Genomic DNA, 22,462 nt, shown 5'->3' on the forward strand with positions numbered 1-22,462 from the left:
ATCAATAACTCTTCTCCTGCATTAAAACAAAACTGATGATTATAAGAAAATTCACCCTACAGTGTGCACCGACCTATCCATAGACTGATCAGTAATCTGTTTCTGTCTCAGAACAATGGACGGTAAGGGAGGCCAGGGTGCTGATTGGAGGAAACCCCAAGTCCATCCCACCTTCCCCTCCAGCCAATCAGAGGCAGAGAAAGGGTTAAGGTAAGCGCAGGGCCGTTTCATGCACTCTCAGTGATGATGGTCTTTATGTTCAGATTGTGTGTTTGGAAAATGTAAAATGCAGAAAATTAGCGTTAAAACCTCTCGGATAGACAAACCAACTCCATTGTCCTCTGTTATTGTCAATTCAGTTTACACATCTCATCTTAAAGGTCCAATCAGTAAGATATCTACAGAATGAAATTATAAAGTGACCTTACTATATGATCAGACATTAAGGAAACATGCTATGTTGAAGTGCTGACTTCTCTGACAACAATGCAGCAGCCAGTATGTCCTCCTTCTAACTTTAGATTCTGGTCCTGAATGATCTGGATTGGTTTGGACCAGAGAAGGTAGGCGGTTTTAAGACCCCCCCACACGGCCGTTTTGGCCGCCCCTCGGTTTCCCAGATATGAGAGCAGTTATCAGGTCAAACCAACAGGTGTTGCAGCGATGGAAGCGGGCAAGAGAACTGGTTCAGATAGAAGTGATTGTACCCGACCTAAAAAGCCTCTGCATGTTTCTAATAAGCTCCACGAGCAGAAACGTGCTCAAACTAGGATCAATATTGGAGATGCTTTTTGAAAAATGGAGAGAGGTTAGAACACAGAAAGGTTTACAGACCGATACAGAGCTGGATAAACACTGAAGCTTCAGTGTCCACCACATGGTGACCTGCGTGAGCATCGACTCTAGAGAGGAGGGGGCGGGGGGAGACAGCTCTCTACAATGTTTTGAATTTGAACTGCAGTACCTATTTTAAACACTAGATGCCAGAGTTAAAGATTGCTCCTTTAATTTCTTTCAAATGACATGTTTAGAAAATAGATTTCAGAAAGTGGTAGACACTCAAATATCAATTTTTAAAGATAGTACTTATTTTCTCAGAATGACATAATTTTTTATCAGGATTTCAAGGTCCCATTTTGTAGATGAAATAGTTCTTGTTGACCTTTGATTCAGCACTTTGATTAATTAAACTGGTCTTAGCTTTAGATAGTCTGTGTCGGATCTCGGGATTGTGTGAGTTTTTGAACCATCTGCTGGTTGTTCAACGTTAAGATGGAGCCCTCTGGACGAAGCAGGCCTCCTGTCCCTCAGCACCATGTCTTGGATGACTCCTATGATGTGGTCCATGTCCAGGAAACAGCTGGACTTCGGCTCGCTCAGTCTGTCTCCTCTGGACGGAGCAGACGCCAACGGAGACAGGCGAGACCCTGCTAGATAACAATACACATTAAAGTTTATTTTTATAAAAAACATACTTCAGAAAGTAATTCTTAAAGCCTTTGATGAGTGTTTTTTTGTTTGTTTGTGTGTGTGTGCAGGTTGAGGACGCTGTGGGAAGAGGAAGTGTGTGCCGTCGGTCTGCAGAAAGCGTCTCTGACTCGAGTGCTGCTTCGCTTTCAGAGAGATAGACTTCTGCTGGTCCTCTGCATCAACGTCCTCTTCATGTTGTCTCTGTTCGTCGGCTCAGTGAGTCTCATTTTGAGTGCATACAGTCGACAACACAGACCATGAACTATAATAGATGTAGGACGTCTGTGTTGTCAGGTCCTCATAATATGTGTCCTCTCATGGCTTATTAATGTCTGTAAGCGTCTTCTCCAGTCCTTCTTATTACTCAGAGTCAGGTCCTCATTATGTTTCTGTATCTATCAGGGCGTCCTGGTCTTCGGGATCCTCAGCCACATCCTCCACCTGGAGTCATCTTCATACTGGGATGGCATGGCTCTGTGTTTTGGTCTGGTCTCTGTGGAGCTCTTCAGGGTTTGCTGCCTCACTCTGAGCTGGGCCATTAACCTGAGAACAGGAATCAGACTGAAGGCAGGTTTCTGCATGCTGGGCTTCAGCAAGATCATCTCTCTGAGGACACACAGCAGAGTCTCTGTGGGGCAGGTGAGGATTAATACATCCAGGAAAGGTTCTCCTCTCCTCCAGGGTTCAGGTGTATCAGATGCTTTGGTTTCATCTCTGTGTGTTGTTACCACTTGGCTTTTCAACTGGACGAGCTAAAAATCGTAATCTTCCGTTGTTAAAAACATCCCTTTCTTCAATTCTCATTAAAGCATTATATTTGTATTTCTGTGTTTGAAATAAATACATTAATAACTCCTACCTGTTAGCTGAGAATATCCCAAACACTGGAAGCAAAGCTAAAACTGTAAGGCTAGCATGACTCAAGGAAGAATAAAGAAATTGTTTGACTAGCTTAGCACAAAGACTGGAAGCAGGGGGGAAACCGCTAGTCGTCTAAGCTGCATACTGAAACTTTTTGTTAAGTGTAGGTGTGAAAGTGTTAGCATGGATAAAACTGTTAGCCAAGCTTATCACAAAAACCAGCAGCCGTTGGAAAATGTTTGGCTAGCTTAGCCCAAGTTTTGGGGTCCGGGAATAAATAATGTTACCGTCCCTTACCTTAAGGCTGAACGTCCTGTAGGGGATAAGCTTAGCTTAACTGAACTCTTGGTTTAGCAAACGATCTGGCAGCAGTGAGCAACTGTCAGCCTAGCTTACCTCAAACACATATGAAAAAAGTAAACCAAGCTAATCTTAAACTCTGCTTGAAGAGGGAAAACTCTGAGCGTAACACAAAACCCTGGAAGCTGCCTGCGGAAACTGTTAGCGTAGCTTAACACGGACAACTGAAGTCATGAGAAACTGCTGGCCTTCTTTAGGTAACATAAACTCTGTCTTACAAAGTATATATAGTAGCTATGTTGGATCTGCACTTATTCAGTACATCCCATTTAACTTTTATAGCAGAGATATTTACTCTGATATGTGTGATGACAGCCTGCCTGTGTTTTTCTGCCTGCCTGTGGATCAGATGGTGAATGTTTTAACCAGCGACAGTAATAAGGTGTTCGGTGCGGTCCTGTTGGGCCCTCTGGTGCTGCCCTTCCCCCTCCTGCTCGTCATCTGCTCCATGTACACCTGCTACATCCTCGACTACACCGCTCTCATCGGCTTCTTCATTTTCCTCATCTTCATCGTTCTGCAGGTCTGTTCCAACACTTACACACTACACGCAGATAACGCTGCGATAATGCAGATAAAAGTGATAGGACATGGTTAGTTTAGCTTAGCACAAACACTGTAGACAAGGGAAATCACTAGTCTTGGGTTTTCTCCTCCAAGAACCTCTAAAGAAGGGGGGGCATCATGCAGTCCCCCATCCTTACTCTCTCCGGCCTGTGAGCCAAGGTCAAACATCAATTGACCCTTTGTTAAGCCCCGCCCTCTCCCGCTGCGCTCCTTCCCATTTTTAAACAATTGAAAATGCCCAAGGATTTGACAGACTTTTATTTGCATTTAATTTATTCAATTATTTTCTTAACTTGGCCTCAGAGAAAAACAAGGACAAAGATACAGTAGGGAGTAACTCAAAACTGTAGTAACTTGTCTCACCTCTCCTGTCTTACCTCTGGGCTCCATCAATGACCATCTGTGAAATATCCTCTAAATGTCACCAAAGCGTCTTCAATCCGCAGCTGAGAGATAGCCTATGTACACAATTTGACAATCACAGCAACATCACTTTGTGCTTGACTGACTGACTGATGGATTTGTAGTACTTTGCCTTTTGGTCCAGCAGAGGGCGCTATAAACATTCACTACCAGAGTCCAGGCTCCTGCAATAAGCCCATCTCATATATTGTACAGTTCAACATGATGCAGAGATGATAATACTGTCAGGATTTTTTTCTTTTTTTTTGCTGTATCTCGTAGCACAATTCATCATAACAATAACAACAGTGATTATTATAATAATAATGTCTTGTCTTTGTGTGTGTGTCAGTTTGTGTTTGCCAGGCTCATTAATCACTTCCAGCAGAGAGCAGCGATGATCACAGCCGGTCGAGTCCGCACCGTGAACGAGCTCCTCATCTACATCAAACTCATCAAGATGTATGTGTGGGAGCGGGCCTTTAGCAGCAGGATCACAGGTATGAAGAGTGACGTTGGAGACACAGAAGAGTCACACTTTCAGTAGGGTCACAGCGAAAACACATCACCGTGTCTAACAGAGGAGCCACATGGATGTCACTGTAAGAGCGACCCTGGAACCTGTTAGTCTGATGACCACATTGCCTCTGAGAGCAACAGCCCTTTGTGTGTAGCCAGGTTAACCATAAAGTATTTCAGACTTAGACTTCCTTTTCTGTTTTCCTAACTTGAGAAGCAAGAATAGAGTGTGGGATCAGAAGCGATGTCTGAGAATGGATTGTTAGCTGCTCTTTCAGGCTGATGTCTCTTTAAAATGTTTGATAAAAAGCTAAACTTTGGTCAGATGAGAGTTGATGGGATCCAGGTTTCCTTTTCAGCAGACCCACACTGACTGTTTTCCTGCAATCAGATTCAGGTACTTGTACCACATGTGAAATATATTGTTCAGCAGGAGGACACAGGATGACAGAGCACATAAAGACAACGTCACTGTGAATTCACACCCAATTAAAATCAGACTTTAAAAACAAACAATAGAAGTGACACAACAGAAAAGGCCGACATCAACATTAAAAATCATTATAATCAGAACTCATTTCTACAGAGTGGAAATATGGAGGTGTACACATGTGCAACAGTAGTGCAGGAAAAGGAACCTGGATGCTAATTAGCATTGAGCATTTGAATTCCACTTGAGATAAAGGGAACCTGGAGTCTTTTAGTCTTCTGTAACAGTGCCATCAAACTATGGCCAGTGCTCAAACTCATTCCTACGTGGATGATTCTGGTGGTCCAGTATAGAATACGTCCGGTAAGGACCGGCCTGTTATAAACACCACGGCCACGAGTCTAACCAGACGCCTCCCTGAGACATTACCGGCCATTTTGGCAAGACTTCTGAGTCTTTTCTTATTGGCCAGGTAACAAAAGCCAAAGACAAATACAATAAACCCTCTGAACAAACAAAAGCTGTGTGTGTGTGTGTGTGTGTGTGTGTGTGTGTGTGTGTGTGTGTGTGTGTGTGTGTGTGTGTGTGTGTGTGTGTGTGTGTGTGCGTGCGTGTGTGTGCGTGCGTGCGTGGCAGACATCAGGACGTCAGAGAGGAGGATGTTAGAGAAAGCTGCTCTCATCCAGAACCTCAGTGTGACCATCAGTCCCCTCGCCCCCATCATCGCCGTCATGTGCACCTTTGTAGTCCACACCTGGCTGGGTTTACCTATAGACACCTCCACAGTGAGTACAACAACACAACTTCTACTACAGCAGCAGCAGAGTCTGTATTAAGACAAAGTCGAAGCAGGAAATCACTTTAACCAAGCCAGAAACTTACCTGGTCTCAACAGACATTTTTTTGGTCCTTCATTTAAAAACAGACAACCAGCGCCGACGCACAGAGACGCTGTTTGCTCTGCAGCACGGTTAGGGGAGCGCTTAACCACCTGAAATGTTTTTTGAATTAGAAGGTTTTCTTAGTGATTCATTTGCACAGGTTTAGCAGGAGCAAGAGCCTCACAATGCATTTATTAATCAGTCCCTCAGAGTGATTCTTATGGTTATTTTCAACTAATATCCCAACATTAAAACTCTATCCTATGTATCTATTAGTAAGAGACTCTCTGTGTCCTGCCTCTCACTTTTAACTCTCAGCCTGAATAAACCCACGATGATGTCACTGTAGAGTTCTCTGTTTCTTCACCAGGCTTATCCCGTCCTCACCATCTTCAACTGCATGAGATTTATTCTGGCCATGTTGCCCGCTGCCGTCAACCTCCTGGCTGAAGCTGCCGTGTCGGTGAAGCGCCTCAAAGTAACTGAACATGAACAAACAGAGGGAGTAACAAAGAGATTAGAGATCAAACAAACCAACAGTTACCTGTAAGATTTCCATTGTTTAATATCAAACTGTTCAGGACTACATAACCACGAGGGGACATGTGTGTTTGTGTTGTAGAAGTTACTGCTGATAGAGAACCCAGAGCCATACATCCTGAAGAAGACAGAAAACAGATCCGCAGCCATCATCATGGAAAAGGCTACGCTGTCCTGGACCACACCTCTCCACCCCGCCGACACAGAAGACAGGGACGACCTGGTGTCCAAAACCAGACACACTGAAGTGCTGCCCGCCCTGAGAAACGTCTCCTTCACCCTGCAGAAGGTCAGACCGATGACGCCGCGTTTACATCATGGTCACGTTTTAGTACTTTATTCTGCTTTTCTTAACTTCTGCTGAACATCAGTTGCTCTCAGTGAGATGCAGGTGCAAGTAGAGGGAGAGGTAGGCTGATCATTGGCAGGTGAGCAGACTACCTTGGGAGGCACACACACAGTTTTTTGCTCACGGTTGTCAAGTGAAGCGTGGCCTGAACATTGAGCCTGTTTGTTTACATTCATGTTATAATGGATACTTGCATGAACTGGACAGGGTCGAAACACAACTATAACTCACATGCTTTGTGACATTTTTGATTTGAGTGGTACACAGCTTTGATCAATTTAATTTAAGCTGGCATGAGAATAGCATACTCTTCATATGGATCAGCACTGTGTGTTAATGATGATGATGTGTGTTTCTCCTGCAGGGTCGACTGCTGGGTGTGTGTGGGAATGTTGGCAGCGGGAAGACGTCTCTGATCTGCAGCCTTTTAGAACAGGTGAGTTCACCTGTGTGTCTGATGCTCAACTCACTGTCTCACAGATGGTGTACGATTAGAGGATGCAGCCTCTGAATTAAAAAAAAAGAAAAAGAAACCAATGCAGAAGTTCCTTAAAGCTGCTTTCTTTCTAATGGCCAGCAGGTGGCAGCTCATCCTAATGTCACTAGACTCACTACCTGAGTAACATTTTCTTCATCAGTTTATGGTTTTGATTGTTAGTTTCAAGTCTTCTCCATTACAGCATGATGTTCATTTCATTTAGCAAATGAATGTCCCATTTAGAGCTCATTAAAGTGATACCTGCTTTAGGACGTGTGTGTGATTGACGAGTTGCTGCTGCATCGGTCTGACTCAAGGTTTGAATGGGAGCTATGAAACCAGTGGATGATGTCAGTTCCTCTGTCAACTGAGGGTCTCCTGAAGTCTTGTTCGATGTACTGATGATCTGTAAAACCTCTTTGTGTTGTTGGCCGTGTGGTTCAGATGCACCTGCAGCAGGGATCGGTCTCTGTGGACGGCTCAATAGCCTACCTGTCCCGGCAGGCCTGGATATTCTACGGGACGGTCCAGGACAACATCCTGATGGGGGAGCCGTTAGACCGGTCCAGGTAGATACACTGTCCTCCTGTGTGAAAGCTGCCTGCTGATATATGAAGTGACATACGGAACCTCCTCAGGTACAACCGAGTCATCAGCAGCTGCAGCCTGGAGGCTGACCTCCGCATCCTGCCCCACGGTGATCAGACGATGGTGAGAAACTCTGAGAAACTCTTTGACCCCTGAGAGTCAAATTAGCGAGATATTATCTGCAAAGTGTTTGCTTTTCTTGTCACCGGCTTCTCAGTTGCGCACCATGGGGATCCGGTTTTTTTCAGCAGTCACATTTTTGTCTCTCGAGTCACCATGTAGTCAGTCGAGCCCCAACAGAGCAGATTTTTTGTGTGAATGCAATACACTTGTGCTCAGAGTCTCATTTTGACCTGTAAACATTTAAAGGTCACATATTCTCCTCCTCTTCAACCAGTTTAAACAAGTCTCAGAGCTCCTCAAAACATGTGTGTGAAGTATCTTGCTCTAAATCCACTCTGATCCTGTATTGGATCATGCCTATAAACCCCTCTATTTCAGCCCTGCTCAGAACAGGCTGTTTCTGTGTCTGTACCTTTAAATGTAAATGAGCTGTGTTTGACCACGCCCCCTCTCTGGAAGGGCTTGGGTGTCTCAGGCTTTCTCGCTTCATGTCCTATGGCTTACGGTGAGAAGGCAGACTCAGAGGGCAGAACAAACACCTAGCTGTGGGAGTGTCACCCACATGGGGGAGGGGTTACTGCCCTTTGTGATGTCATGAAGGGAAAATCTCCAAACGGCCTGTTTGAGAACACATTTTCTAAAAAGTGTAGCAAGCAAAAGATGGAGAGAATGGACTTTTCTCATCATTGGGGGGTTTGTAGACAGAGTAGAGACACATATTAGTGTTAGAGGAACATGGTGAAGTGGATTTTAAATAATATGTGACCTTAAACTTTAAAATTGATCTCTAAGAAACACTATTAGCTGATGACTGAGTGTCCTCACAGGTACAGTATAATGTGTGTGTGTGTGTTTCAGTTAGGAGAGCAGGGTGTGAACCTGTCAGAGGGACAGAAGCAGAGGATCAGTTTAGCCCGAGCTGTCTACTCAAACAGAGACGTGTACCTGCTGGACGACCCGCTGTCTTCCTTCGACGCTCATGTAGGAAAACAGATCTTTGAGGAGTGCATCATAAAACAGCTGAAGGGGAAATCCATCTTACTGGTCACTCACCAGCTGCAGGTTTGCTCTGTAAACATGTTTACGTCCACTGCAAATTTGACTTTTTAACACAGGACTCCATGGGGATTTACTCACTCATGAAGCCAGCCTCAAGTGGTCATTTAAGGAACTACAGTTTTGACACATATATTTGCTAGTTTGTTTTGGGCGCTGGTGGTCACCACTGTGTGTGTGGTTTGTCTTTCTGTCTGTGTCCTGACAGTACATGGAGCTCTGTGATGAGGTGCTTGTCCTGAAGGACGGGACAGTCCTTGAAGCAGGAGGTCACCTGGATCTGATGAGGGCAGAGGGACACTACGCTGAGCTCATCACCAAACACCTGAGAGAGCAGGTATTTACAGACAGCTATCACTGCTATTACATAATCCACAATCAATCCAAAAAAGGATTAATAGACGTTTATTCTAGATAGACACATGAGAAGTCACACGAACACTTCCCCTACAGTATGTTTTCATACCTGTATGCTAACATCTGATTCAGTGAGGACTGTGATCATCTCTGTTTACATATTGTACATTATTAAAAAAACACCTCCTGTTTCTAATGAAGCTTTAAAACACTCTGACATAGAAATACATCACGCTGTAAAGAACGTCAAGGGAACAGACGTTTCTCAATCTTAAAAGCTGCCCTCTGATTGGCTCTAACATGTGTACAGATATTTTCTTTCTCCACGAGGGCCAGGTTCAGTCTGAGACCAGTTTCAGTCTGAGACCAGGTTCAATCTGAGACCAGGTTCAGTCTGAGACCAGGTTCAGTCTGAGACCAGTTTCAGTCTGAGACCAGATTCAATCTGAGACCAGGTTCAATCTGAGACCAGCTTCAGTCTGAGACCAGGTTCAGTCTGAGACCAGGTTCAGTCTGAGACCAGGTTCAGTGCAAAAAGCAAGAGCAGTGTCTCGTCTTGTTTATCTGCATTACATGAATTTGTCTCTTTGCCTTGTGTTCTGCTTACAGCCTCTTAGAGAAGAGAAGAAGAAGAAGAAGGTAGAGCTGAATGAACCAATCAACGGAGGGATAAACAATCCAGGTACAGTTTAGTTTTAGAGACAGAATCCAAACTCCTCACTTTCTTTTTGCTTTTTCAATCACTCTGAGGACATTGCATTTATATTTCATAGCAGACCCTTGTGTGGTAACAGAACAGGTACAGATTTAGGGCGCGATCACACTGGCAAGTGATCGCGGGCCTGAGCACGGTAACCTCTACATTTTAGTCGGATACAGCCAGAACTAAATTTAAAAAATAAAAGTGACGCAGGAGGGGCGCGGGGAGGCAACGCTCTGTTCTTAATTTGGACTGCAGTACCCATTTTAAACACTAGGTGTCAGAGTTACATATTACTCCTTTAATAAAGCATGCTGATTCTGATTCTGATGTTGTGCATGAGTAGACGGAGTGATTATTACACTTTGATGTATAAATGACCCTTAAAAATGAATTTCCATTTCCTTGCAGCCTTCCACATGTCAGACGAGAACACGGGCACACCTTCGACCTTCTGCACATGTAAGTCTATCAATACAGACCTGTTGTTTCAGAGAGAACAGCTTCAGTATCCTTGAAGATAAATATCTTAATGTTAACAAGAGAGGGAAGTTATCTTTACACAAGCAAGTGTGTGATGAGCGGATAATAAGTAGAGAAGTAGACAAAAAGTGTTGTAGTACTCCAGACCACTTTCTGAAGGTCTTGGTCCCGTCTCAGAATCGAAAAAAAGCATTTTTACTCGGTCTTGTCTCGGTCACAGACTGGGCAGTTTAAATCAAGACCAGTCAAGACCACCACTGATAGTGATTAAAAGGAAAACGCCTCTTTCTAAAAGAACAAATAACTTCATTTAATTTGTAGTTTGATTTTTATTCCCCAGTTATGGCCGCAGCCTTCCCAGGGTTACGGTTTAAGAGAGTTACACCCCCCCTAAACACAAGATGAAGATTTTTCAGTGATATTTATGGTCTGGGACTTGTCTCGGTCTCGCCCTGCCTTGGTCTTGGTCTTGGTCTTGACTTGGTCTCGATCCCTAAAGGTCTCAGTCTGGTTACAACACTAGATAATAACTGATAACGGATTTCATTCATTTATACTCAGATAAAATAAAACAATAATAAATGTCTTTGTTTCTGTTATTGTGAGGATAAACTCAACCTCAAGATTGGTTTGAATAAATCTGTAAATATTTAGTACTGATGAACGGCCCAGTCCTGCTGTAAACTTGAATCTACTCACTGAGTTACTGTGATTTATTCTTATAGTTTGAATGTTCTCACAGCATGTATTGTGGATCCATAAGCAATGTCTCTGTTTGTGTTGTCGGTGAAGCTGCTGATCAGCTGATGGATCCGGAGAACAGCAGGAACAGTTTGGTCACCTGGAGGACGTTTCAGGAGTACTGCCGAGCAGCTGGAGGTAGACACATGGAGACACATGGATGGGTGATAAGAGTGGAGAAAAAGAGAGGGAAAGAGAGAGAGAAAAAAACCATCATCATAATCACCAAAAGAATTATCACGAGATCCATCCATCCATTATCTATACTGCTTTTCCCGTTTGGGGTCACGGGGGGCTGGAGTCGGTCCCAGCTGTCATTGGGCGGGAGGCGGGGTTAAACCCTGGACTGGTCACCAGCCAATCACAGCGCTGACATGTAGAGACAGACAACCAGACACGCTCACATTCACACCTACGGGCAATTTAGAGTCAGCAGTTAACCTAACGAGCATGTCTTCGGACTGTGAGAGGAAGCCGGAGTACCCGGAGAGAACCCACACATGCACGAGGAGAACATGTAGACTCCACACAGAGAGGCTCCTGTCAGACGGGAATTACATGAGGTCAACTAAAAAAAAAACAATGGAAACAGGGGGAGTGTGGCCAAGCCCCCGGCAGCAAACAACAACAATCAACAAGACCGGCCCACACAGAGAACCATGTGACGTGTGTAGAAATCAATAAAACAAACAATTCAAAATGAAAAAACATCCAAACAAAGAATCATTTCAGATGTTTTAGCCTGTGCTCTTCAAACTAAATTCCTGAAATCATGAAAACCTGATATGAAATGCTCCTCTCTTCCTGCAGGGTACTGCGTGAGCCTCTTCATCCTCCTCATCTTCATCCTGCTGATGACGAATACAGCCATGTGCTACTGGTGGCTCAGTTTCTGGCTGAGGCATGGACACGGGGTGAGACACACACACACACACACACACACACACACACACACACACACACACACACACACACACACACACACAGGACAGTGGATAGAGTCTGAAATCAGTGACACAGACAGAGAGGGGAAAGGAGCCAAAGGTCAGAGTCAAACTCCGGCCGGGCACATTGGAAACAATAGTAATTAGATATTTGTGTTCAAGTCTAAGGGTTAAAGGTTAAAAAGTTGTCAGAGAAATAAGTTCTTAAGTACATCTCCATAAACTCTTCTTAAGTATAGTAACTAAGTTTTTCTTCTTTGTTTCCTTCCACATCTGAGTACATGAAACATCGAGACAACAGCCTGATTGTGTTGTTGTTTCTTTCCTCAGTCAGCCAACGTGTCGTCTGCAGAGCGAGGAAACCTCTCTCTGAACCCCGACCTCTCCTTCTATCAGCTGTGGTTTGGTGTGATGATCGCCGTCCTGCTGACCGTCTGCATGATCAAATGTTTCTGCTACATCAAGGTCACGCTGCACGCCTCCACCTCGCTGCACAACAGCCTGCTGGAGAAGGTAAAAAAGCCTCGAGCTCACTTTACTAACTGGTGAGAATCAACCACACTCAGCAGCACAGTTTAAGTGCATGTCCTCGCTCTGAGGGGACAGAAGACCGATGCCACTGCTCTCAGCTGATTGGTTCTTGTCCTGCATGTGAGCGCTGAGAGTCGGCAGCCTGTTGCAGCAGCTCCTACTCTTTAATAAATGTCACTTCTTATGCACGCTGCTGTTTACATTACTCAGCTTCTGCTTATCATACCATGTCACTTTAACTTCCTAGTTACTGCACAGTGTCCGAATGTCCTGTATAGTTTTCTGTTGGCAATTAATTGGTGTGGGCTGCACGGTGCTGCAGTGGTTAGCGCTGTTGCCTCACAGCAAGGAGGTTCCTGGTTTGAATCCCCGTCTGACAGGAGCCTCTCTGTGTGGAGTTTGCATGTTCTCCCCCGTGCATGTGTGGGTTCTCTTCGGGTGCTCCTGCTTCCTCCCACAGTCCAAAGACATGCTCGTTAGGTTAACTGGTGACTCTAAATTGTCTGAGGTGTGGCTGGTTGTCTGTCTCTATATGTCACCTCTGTGATTGGCTGGTGAACAGTCCAGGGTGTAACCCCGCCTCTCGCCCAATGACAGCTGGGATCGGCTCATACACCCCCGCGACCCCGAACTGGAAAAGTGGTATAGATAATGAATGGATGGATGGATGTATATTCTTCTTTTAACTCCAATTGCAAATTTTAAATCATGTCTTTTTACTGCTGCAACACTTGAGACTTTCTGAGAACCGATAAAGGACTCTCTTGTCTGATCTTACTCAGGTCATATCGAGCCCAATGAGTTTCTTCGACACGACTCCGACCAGCCGCATCCTCAGCTGTTTCTCCAGGTGTCAGGATGAGATCGACTCTCTGATGCCTCATCATCTCAACGTCCTGCTCTCCTTGTGTATGATCACCGTCTGCATCTGCATCATCAACTCCATCATCTTCCCCATCATGGTGCTGCCCGTGTTCATCCTGGTGACAGTCCTGTCTCTCCTCCTCTGGTGGGTCAACGCTCATCGGCGCAGCTCGTTTATCCAACCTTCATTTCATCTGTAATCACTCTCACATATCAGGGCAGCCGCAAGTACAGAGTAAGAGTAGGAAAACAAAACAGAAAACAGATCAAGTGAAATACTCTTGTAGATGTCATTTAGACGTCAAACATGTTTAAAGGAGCAATATGTAACTCTGACACCTAGTGTTTAAAATGGGTACTGCAGTTCAAATTCTAAACATTGTATAGAGCTGTCTCCCCTCGCCTCCCTCCTCTCTAGAGTCGATGTTCACACAGGTCACCATGTGGTGGACACTGAAGCTTCAGTGTTTATCCAGCTCTGCATCGGTCTGTAAACCTTTCTGTGTTCTAACCTCTCTCCATTTTTCAAAAGCATCTCAAAAGCGTTTCTGCTCGTGGAGCTTATTAGAAACATGCAGAGGCTTTTTAGGTCGGGTACAATCACTTCTATTTGAACCACTTCTCTTGCCCGCTTCATACTTGCTTTTGAAACGCATTCTCATAAACAACCGGCTTCGTCTTGGATGTAAATGTTCACATACTTGCCTATATACAACACGTGTTACTGGGGGATTCAGGCTCCGCCATTATTGTAGCAGCTCTCTGGTGTCTCTGATGTTGTCACAGCCGGTCTCCTAGTGGTTATATGCTCAACCAACGCTCAAACCACCACAGGATATGCAAAGGCTGATGTCATGTGTTCAGGTATGAGTAGTTCAAAGCAAGTTTACCCAAGGCGTTATCACTGCTGTCTCAGCAAAAAGGTTCCTGGTCTGAAGTCCCTGATGGGCCGTGGCCTTTCTGTGGAAAGTTTGCACAATCTCACAGGTTGATATATATAATCAAAAGTGTCATCATTTTCTTTTTTATTTAACTATTTTAAGTCTATCTTCTCCTTCTTCAAATTTTTTATTTTTGCCTTTATTTGCATTATTTGTTTCTATTATCTGTTTATCACCTGAAGAAGACCTCTGGTCGAAACGTAGTGATCAATAAAACACCCCTTTTTTTTTGAGGCAATTGAGCAAGTGGGCCTATCTTCTTTCTCTATTATCTGTTGTCTTATTTCTGTGTAAGTATATGAGAGCGAGAAATAACCCAGAAAAACCAAAGCTGATTCTGATTGTGAAACTGATGTGTGATGGTAAACGCTGACTGTGTCTCTCTGCAGGATGTTCCGGGGAAACATCATTCAGTTAAAGATGACGGAGAGCATCAGCCGCTCTCCCTGCGTCTCTCTGTGCACCTCCATCGCTCAGGGCCTCAGCACCATCCAATCCTACCACAAGACGCACAACTTCACCAAGCGGTGAGACGGCACTCCACCGTTCTGACTCTTCAAAACATCTCCAATAGTCAATCACTTCTGCTTTATATATAATGCAATACACAAACAAATCACAACAAAATGCTGTCTCATGAATTTGTACACCCACTGCAACCCAGTTCTAGATGTGATCTTAACTCGTTATGTGGAACACATCTGAATAACTCTAAACTGACTGAACCATGTAACTTCTTAAGTTTTTTATCACCTGCAAGTTAAATCATAACCTCTGCCAAGGAGGTCAAGTTTTGGGGTCTGCCCATTTGTTTGTCACAGACACTGGTTATATTATTGGATCTTTGCTGCTTCTGCTGCTTTCGACCATAACACAACTTCTCTGAAGACCTCTGAGTGGATGGAAACCTGGAGAATCAAAGATCAGAGAAGCCGTCGTCGTGTGTTTACTGTGTTTCACTTTTCAGTTTTGAAGTTCCTCCTGTCAGAGGTTGGACGTTGTTCACCAGAGATAACCGGCTCATCCTGTTTGTGTTTCAGGTTGAAGAAGCTGTTGGACGCCAACGCTAACCACCTCTTGTTGTTCCACTACGGGATGCGATGGCTGGCCTTCCTGGCCGACTCTCTGTGTGCGGTCATGACGCTGCCGGTCGCTCTGCTGGTTGTCTTCGTCTCCAATGATGTCAGCAGCCCGCCTGTGAAAGCCCTCGCTCTGTGCTTCATCATACAGGTGAACCTCTCGCCTGACTCAACACACACACACACACACACACTCAAGTGCCAGGATTAAAATGTTATCCTACTTAAAGGAGGTGGTTTTACTTTAAAAACATCAGGAACTTGTTAGGAGAAGAAAACCTTTCCACAAGTGGCTGCAGGTTTTTCTAAAAGCTCCGTATATTAAATGTGTGAACACATGTTCTGTAATCTGTTTGAAGTGGACTGTATGTCTCTGATGTGTGTTTTTCTTTTCTGTTTAAAAAAAGCTGACGACTAACTCTCAGACGATGATCCAGTCCCTGCTCGAGGTGGAGATCCGGTTCCTCTCTGTGGAGCGGCAGCTCGAGTACATCCAGGTCGGTGTTTGAATTTGAAGATGAAGGGAAAAAGGTTGAACTTTTTGCAACACTTGGATGTTGATAATTTACAGTAAACACCCAATAGAGACATAAAATGCACATTTGAAATAAACACAAAGTACTTGTGCCCTAATGAAATCCAGTTGTGCCCCTGTGTCCTATAAGTTACAGCATTGCCACTTTCAACAGACCGAGGCTTTGTTGATATGAGCTCCAGGTATGAAAATGCTGATAGTACCTTCCCTACTGCATGGCCCCCACAACACATGGTGTAGGCTGATAGACAGCTTGAGTGGAAAAAACAACAACAATGGGATAATAAGTTTATTAGTTGAATCTGATGTTTCCCTTTATTTTTCAGAGCAGAGTCTTAAGGCCTTTGGACACTGACTCCATTTTTTTCCATAATCCGAAAAAAAAAAAACTTTACTCACATAAACCTTACACACTGAGTCTGCTGCGTTTATTTTTCTATTGATCGCGAACATTTGCGGTTCGAGACAGTCTCGTACTCATCACGCAGAGTGATCAAGCAGTGGAGATGATTTTGAGATTCATTCACTTCTTGAAAAAAAAAAAACACAACGAGGTCCGTCCACACAGAGGCGCTGCTTGTCAACAGGCAAGGCAGGCAGACCAGTAGGGGCCCCCAGACCAGTAGGGGGCCCCAGAACAGCGGCCGAAAATTTTGCAATGATGGTAAGCGGTTCCCATCTGACATAACTCACTCTCATTGCCCTGCTGAACGCTGGTTGGAGGCCCCCCCCCCCCCCCCCAAACTCTCCCAGGCTGATAGTCAGACTGAGAGATGAACGCTGCTCCCTGCTGGTCTGCTCTCTGATCTTGGTTTTTCTTTCAGGGCTGTGAGTCCGAGACCTCAGGGCAGCTACATGTGGATCAGGCGTCAGAGGACTGGCCTCAGCATGGAGCCATCACCTTCCTGGATTATAAAATGAGGTACAGGAAAAACTCCCCTGTGGTGCTCAACGAGCTGCAGCTCCACATCAGAGCGGGGGAGAAGCTCGGCATTGTGGGAAGGGCCGGTTCAGGTGAGAACATGCCTGCAGGATAAACCTTTCTAAACAGCAGGGGGCGACTGCGCTGGTTGCAAAAAAATAAAAGTGAGATGGTATGGAAGCCCTGGAGAAAATGAGCATGCGTCTTACTTCATTAAACATGTTCCTGCAAGTTTTTATGGTCTCAATCTCCAGTTTCAAGTTTTCTTAAACACTGCATGAGGTTCATTTTGTCATTTTGGTCCCATTTAGAGTCACAAAATAAGTCTATACTTTAGGGCATGGCTCCCTTTTATTGCACAAGTTTCTACAAGATGTTAACTCTGATAGAGATGTAACAATGCGTGTTCAAGTCTCTGAAGATGCACAGGCTTTATTAAGGAAGGCAGTTAATGTAATACAACCTGAAGGTCAACGGACATTTTGAGACTAAGCACTGAATTGGAGAAACTAAATCCTGAGTTATTCTCACTGATGTTGGCTGAAAGTACTGAATGGTAGATATAACCGTCTAAGAAGGATGGATCGGGCATTCTGTGGTTAGCAATGATGAAATCCTGCAGTGTGAAAGCATCCATGTGTCTCCAGGAAAGTCCTCTCTTGCCGTGGCTCTTTTCCGGTTGGTTGAACCGACCGGAGGAAGAATTCTGATAGACGGAGTGGACATCACGTCGATCCGCCTGTCTGACCTGCGCTCTAAACTGTCAATCATCCCCCAGGAGCCTGTGCTGTTCACCGGTACTGTCAGGTAACTTGGTCTCTGAGCCTGGTCAACCTCCTGTTCCTGATCATTTTGGTCCTATATGGTCCTGTTTTAACCTTTATTTAACCAGGTTTGTCCCATTGACATTAAGAACCTCTTTTCTAAGGGAGACCTTGCCAAGAAAGGCAGCAGCAAAAACACAAAATTCTGCTTTAAAGAGAATAATGTTAGGTGCGGCAGTAGCTCAGATGGCGTTGGTGTCTCTATGGAAACGACTGCAGGGGGACTATCTTTGATCAACAGGTGTGTCAGTGTTTGTGTTTGTGTGCAGGTACAACCTGGACCCTTTCAGCAGCTACAGTGATGAGGAGATCTGGGCCGCTCTGGAGAAGACCTACATGAAAGACACGGTCAGTTTCAGGTTTCATTTGTTTTCACTTAAAGTCTCTCAAATAGGACCACTGTTAGTGCACATCACAGGCCTGGAGCTTGACTCTGATTGGATGTTTTTTTTTTCTTCTTCTACTCATTTTTTTGTTTAAATCAGATTTCCAAGCTGGACAAAAAGCTGCAGACTGAGCTGACGGACAACGGAGGGAAACTCTCTGTAGGACAGAGGCAGCTGATGTGTCTGAGCAGAGCACTGCTACGAGACTCTAAGGTCTGTCTGTCTGTCTCACTCTCTGCTGCATGTCTTACTTTCTGTCTGTCTCACTCCCTACCTGTCTGTCTGTCTGTCTGTCTGATCTCTCCTGTCACTCAGTGGGTGTTTGCTTTTCTCTGTATCTCTGGCTTACTGTCTGTCTGTCCATGTTTTTATCGCTCTGAATATCTCAATTTATTCCCGTAAGTCTATCCACCTGTCTGTCTGTCATCTGTCTGTCTTTCAGTGTTCCATTCATTATGATTGTCTCTGTCACAGATCGTCTTATTGGACCAGGCGACGGCGTCTGTGGATGCGGCGACCGACACTCAGATCCAGATCACCATCAGTGAGGCGTTCAGGTGCTGCACGGTGCTCACCTTCACTCACCGCATCAATACGGTCCTGCAGGCCGACCGCATCCTGGTCCTGGACCATGGAGAGGTAACTCACACAGTCTGCAGTTAGTTCAGGTGTCACACAGGTGTACAGGTCAGGTTTTGTTCTGTTTATACTTACTAATGAGATCAACATGACCAACACATCCTTAGTTTAGTCATAAATATTTTCATAAAGAAAAGTTAAGCTGGGCATGCAATGAACTATTTAAGACCGATGTAGACAGGATTTTTGAGTCACATGGTTGATTATGAAGTCAGCTGATTTTCAGCCCGATCCCCCGTTGTTTGCTGTCAGTGTACGGGGGTCATGACACCTGATCAGCTGCTCCTGACAGGTCAGAGGACATTTTGGCATGTTTGATATTTAGGTTGCACGACTGCATATTCCCACAGATAGAACAGCACCACCAGCCGTTTCCTCATCTGCTTTTTCCTGATTGCTAGTGCGCAAATTATTAGACAGCATTTAAAATCACCATGGCAACAGCAGGCATGTGTCATGTGTCTTCCCCCCTTCTATCACCAGAGAAAGGCTTGGTCGTGTGGTGGAAATGATTCAGTCGTACATTGAGAGCCGACATTTAACCACAACTTTTAGACAATCGTCTAGTGTACGCCCGGCTTTAAACAGATTAAACTAGTAATGTTTCAGGCGTTTTGTGTGAAAAACTCTGTTGCTGTCCTGCAGGTGGTCGAGTTCGATCATCCAGATGTGTTGAGACAAAAACCAGAATCGCTTTTCTCACATCTACTCAGTGCAGCGAATACCGGGCCATCCTGAAGGCCTCAAAGACACGGACTCTGTGAGTTCCTGTGGTCCTCAAACACACCGGAAGTCCTTAAACAGACGTTATGAGGTCCTGACATCCTCCACTCTACCAACAATGTGATGTCCCAGGGACCTCAAACACACCATCGACACTGAGTCCTCAAAACACGGTGTCCTGAAATCCTCCTGGGCATCAAACGCAGAATGTGAAATCAAGAAGATCTCCAACACGCAGACACTGTGATGTCCTGAAGTCCTCAAACACACACCGATAAGGGGATGTCTTTAAGACCTGTAGCAGGCCGACTGTGGACTCTTCAAACACACACTGTGCCATCCAACCGACCCGCAGCCCGCCCTGTCTGGACAACAAAGGCTGCGATGTGAAAACTACAGACTTTAAACATCTCTTGTAAAAGCATCTTTGAATCATGACTTTTTAAGATTGTTTACTTGTAAATATATTTTAATTATGTGAGTATGTTGGCACAGTTGTTTTGTTTTCAAACTTTCACCTTGTTTATTTCTTTTCTAGTCTTCTGACTACTACTCACACACTGATGGTCGAGGCTGCTGTGTAAAGTGACCATCAGCATTTAAGGCAGGGTTGGTAATTTTCTAAAACTAGCATGATTTTGAAAGTAGCATTCCCTCAGTGCTGCGTCTGCACCCACCCCCCTCCCCTCTGTGCTCCCTCATAAGCCACGCCCCCTCACTTACATGCACAATCGCCGTTTCTCCAGAAGCGGACCTCAGCTCATTGCTTTGAGTGTGGGCTCGTGCACGCAAAGGGTAGAGAGCGAGCAGGGAGACAGGGAGGCGCCTGATTGGTTCATCAGATTGGTACCTCGTGGCAGACACTGGTTGAAGTTTTTACAGGCTTACAACTGCTACAGATGACGGATTTTCTTCGTTCCTGTTTCAGAGCACATGAGTTATTAATTTCTGTCAGGACCTAAAGACAATTTCAACCAAAATCTTAAAAAGTGTATCTGGAGAAAATTAACAACTCTGCCTTTTAATTAATCCCATTCATACGCTGTCGACGAATCAATGTGAGCAACTTGAGGTTAAGTGTCGTGCACAGGGATGGAAATGTGGACATCCTGCAGCCGCATGTCTGATGTGGCAGCACATCCACATTTCCATCACTGTGCACGACACTTAACCTCAAGTTGCTCACATTGATTCGGGAGCTGGGAATTGAACCCCCGACCTTCCGGTTGAGAGACGACCGACTCTACCACTTAGCCTCAGCCGCCCTTCAGTTGAATTGGTCCCAGAGGTATAAAAGAGATAACACAGCCACACTGAGCAAAGTGTTCCTGTGTGACAGCAGAACAATAATCCCGACTCTCTGTATTGTGACTCGTCAAACAGTGTCGTGTGTTCGCTGGATTACAGCAGAATATCACTTTAATCCTGAAGGGTTTCAGCTTCATTCACGAGCAGACGTCAAACATTCAATCACTTTTATTTCAAACAACATGCAGGCATCAGATAGATATTTACAGGGACAGTGATGAAACTCCAAAGTAATAGAGCATGAATGCTGAATAGTGTACAGAAATGTTTAACTTAATAAACCACTGTGAAGCTGCAGCTGCTTCTTTAGAGTCAGAGTTTGATTTAGAGGCATTTCTCTTTGTTTGTTTGTTTGTTTGTTTGTTTGGATCCCCATTAGCTGCAGCTTAGCGAGAAGCTATTCCTCCTGGGGTATTTAATACAAATTCAGCGACAGTTTAACAGTGACTTATAATGACGTGCTGCTCTTTGTAACTAGTTATTGATCGCTGTCAATAAAATGCTTTACCAATCACTGCCTCACATCCGGGAAAACCTCTTTTTGTTACTTTTACATGTATGAATTTCAAATATGTTACATTTCTTTTGACTTTGCAATTCCTGTCAGCACCTGTGTGTCCAATCAGACTCAAAGCTGATCGTTTACTCTTACTGACACTGTTCCCCTTTTTCTAGATCCTTGCTTGTGTTGTACTTACTCTCTGATGTACGTCGCTTTGGATAAAAGCGTCTGCTAAGTGAATTGTAGAATTGTAGAACAGGTGCGCTGTAACACGGACAAATCACTGGAAAACAGTGGACCAGCTTACCTGGGGTTGGTAGTGGAGTCGTTTCTGGCGCGCTTACAGGCACACGTGTGAGAGAGGTTGAGGTGGAATGGTAACAAATAGTGATCCATCACCACAAGGAAGCTCTTACCTATTTTCTTTTCCAGCACACCTGTGCAGTATACTCTTAACAACCTGACGGAGGCTGAAACTCTTTTTCCTACTTTTCCACCTTCACCTCTGAACCCACTCAAGTGTGCCTGTAACCGCTTCAGAGACCGATGTACTACCAACCGGAGGTAAGCTGGTCCGCTGTTGTTTTTCCAGCATTACAAGTAGTTGAAAATCTGAATATCTTAGTATTACGTATGTAACGGTTTGGGTCCATGCTTCACGTTTTGGAGAGCGTTGGAGTAGGTTAGCCAAAAGTGCACAGCAACACGAAGCTGAGGGGTTGAAACGCAAAGAGATGCCCTTTGCTCTGGAATATATAATAATAATCCCTCCAGCCAGCTCTACTGTCCTCCCAGTTGGACCGCGCAGCATCCTGATCCGATGATCTGAACCACTTCAACTGGCTCCTTTTTTGATGCGAAGAAGAAGCAGCTCCTCACCCTCTCTCTCTAAGGCTGAGTCCAGACACCCTTCAGAGGAAACTCATTTCATCCACTTGTATCTGTGATCTCATTCTTTCAGTCACTACCTAAAGTAAATCAAAAGTTGTATCTTCATGCTCAGCTCTCTCTCCACCAGGACAGTCTGGTACAACATCTGTAGTGCTGCAGGTCCTGCACCAACCTGCCGTTCCATCTCAGGATAAATTTTGCCCTCACTGGTGAGCAAGACCATGAGATACCTGAACTTCTCTTGGGGCAAACAAGTCACAAAAACAGAAGGCATTGCAGTTCCCTGTAACAAGCTGTTGCAGGGAAAGCAGTCAAACTGTTCTCTTTTTTTCAATAAAGATATCAGACCTATGCACACCCGAATTCATATCAACTATACTGCAGATTTGTTTCAGTGAATCTTTCAGTGCGTTGGACTCATCGAGCAACAGAAAGTCATAAATAACGAGCTCTCTGCTAGCTCTGCTC

The 22,462-nt window shown here is 44.7% G+C and overlaps 1 protein-coding gene across 1 annotated transcript; it reads left to right on the plus strand.

The window, feature by feature from the left end:
* Positions 1-3,437: 3,437 nt before the first annotated feature.
* LOC110001059 (ATP-binding cassette sub-family C member 12-like) lies at positions 3,438-21,123 on the plus strand. Its single transcript, XM_065952600.1, has 24 exons — positions 3,438-4,160; positions 5,246-5,394; positions 5,861-5,968; positions 6,113-6,319; positions 6,744-6,815; positions 7,302-7,426; positions 7,496-7,568; positions 8,427-8,630; positions 8,833-8,961; positions 9,591-9,663; positions 10,093-10,143; positions 10,957-11,043; positions 11,716-11,819; positions 12,180-12,362; positions 13,163-13,389; positions 14,575-14,712; positions 15,226-15,415; positions 15,672-15,761; positions 16,624-16,813; positions 17,369-17,528; positions 17,815-17,893; positions 18,031-18,144; positions 18,406-18,570; positions 19,216-21,123. Exons 1-24 carry the CDS (start codon positions 4,058-4,060, stop codon positions 19,306-19,308), a joined length of 3,114 nt encoding a protein of 1,037 aa, XP_065808672.1. The 5' UTR covers positions 3,438-4,057; the 3' UTR covers positions 19,309-21,123.
* Positions 21,124-22,462: the final 1,339 nt, after the last annotated feature.

The sequence above is a fragment of the Labrus bergylta genome, chromosome 3 (assembly GCF_963930695.1).
Source record: "Labrus bergylta chromosome 3, fLabBer1.1, whole genome shotgun sequence".
In the NCBI taxonomy this organism is placed as follows: Eukaryota; Metazoa; Chordata; class Actinopteri; order Labriformes; family Labridae; genus Labrus; species Labrus bergylta.

What these genes read in the sequence shown, in the direction of transcription:
- LOC110001059 (XM_065952600.1), top strand. Translation starts at nt 4,058, where the DNA reads ATGATCACAGCCGGTCGAGTCCGCACCGTGAACGAGCTCCTCATCTAC. An exon ending in CTTTAGCAGCAGGATCACAG is followed by an intron (nt 4,161 to 5,245) that starts GTATGAAGAGTG and finishes CGTGCGTGGCAG; the next exon opens with ACATCAGGACGTCAGAGAGG. An exon ending in GGCTGAGGCATGGACACGGG is followed by an intron (nt 11,820 to 12,179) that starts GTGAGACACACA and finishes TTCTTTCCTCAG; the next exon opens with TCAGCCAACGTGTCGTCTGC.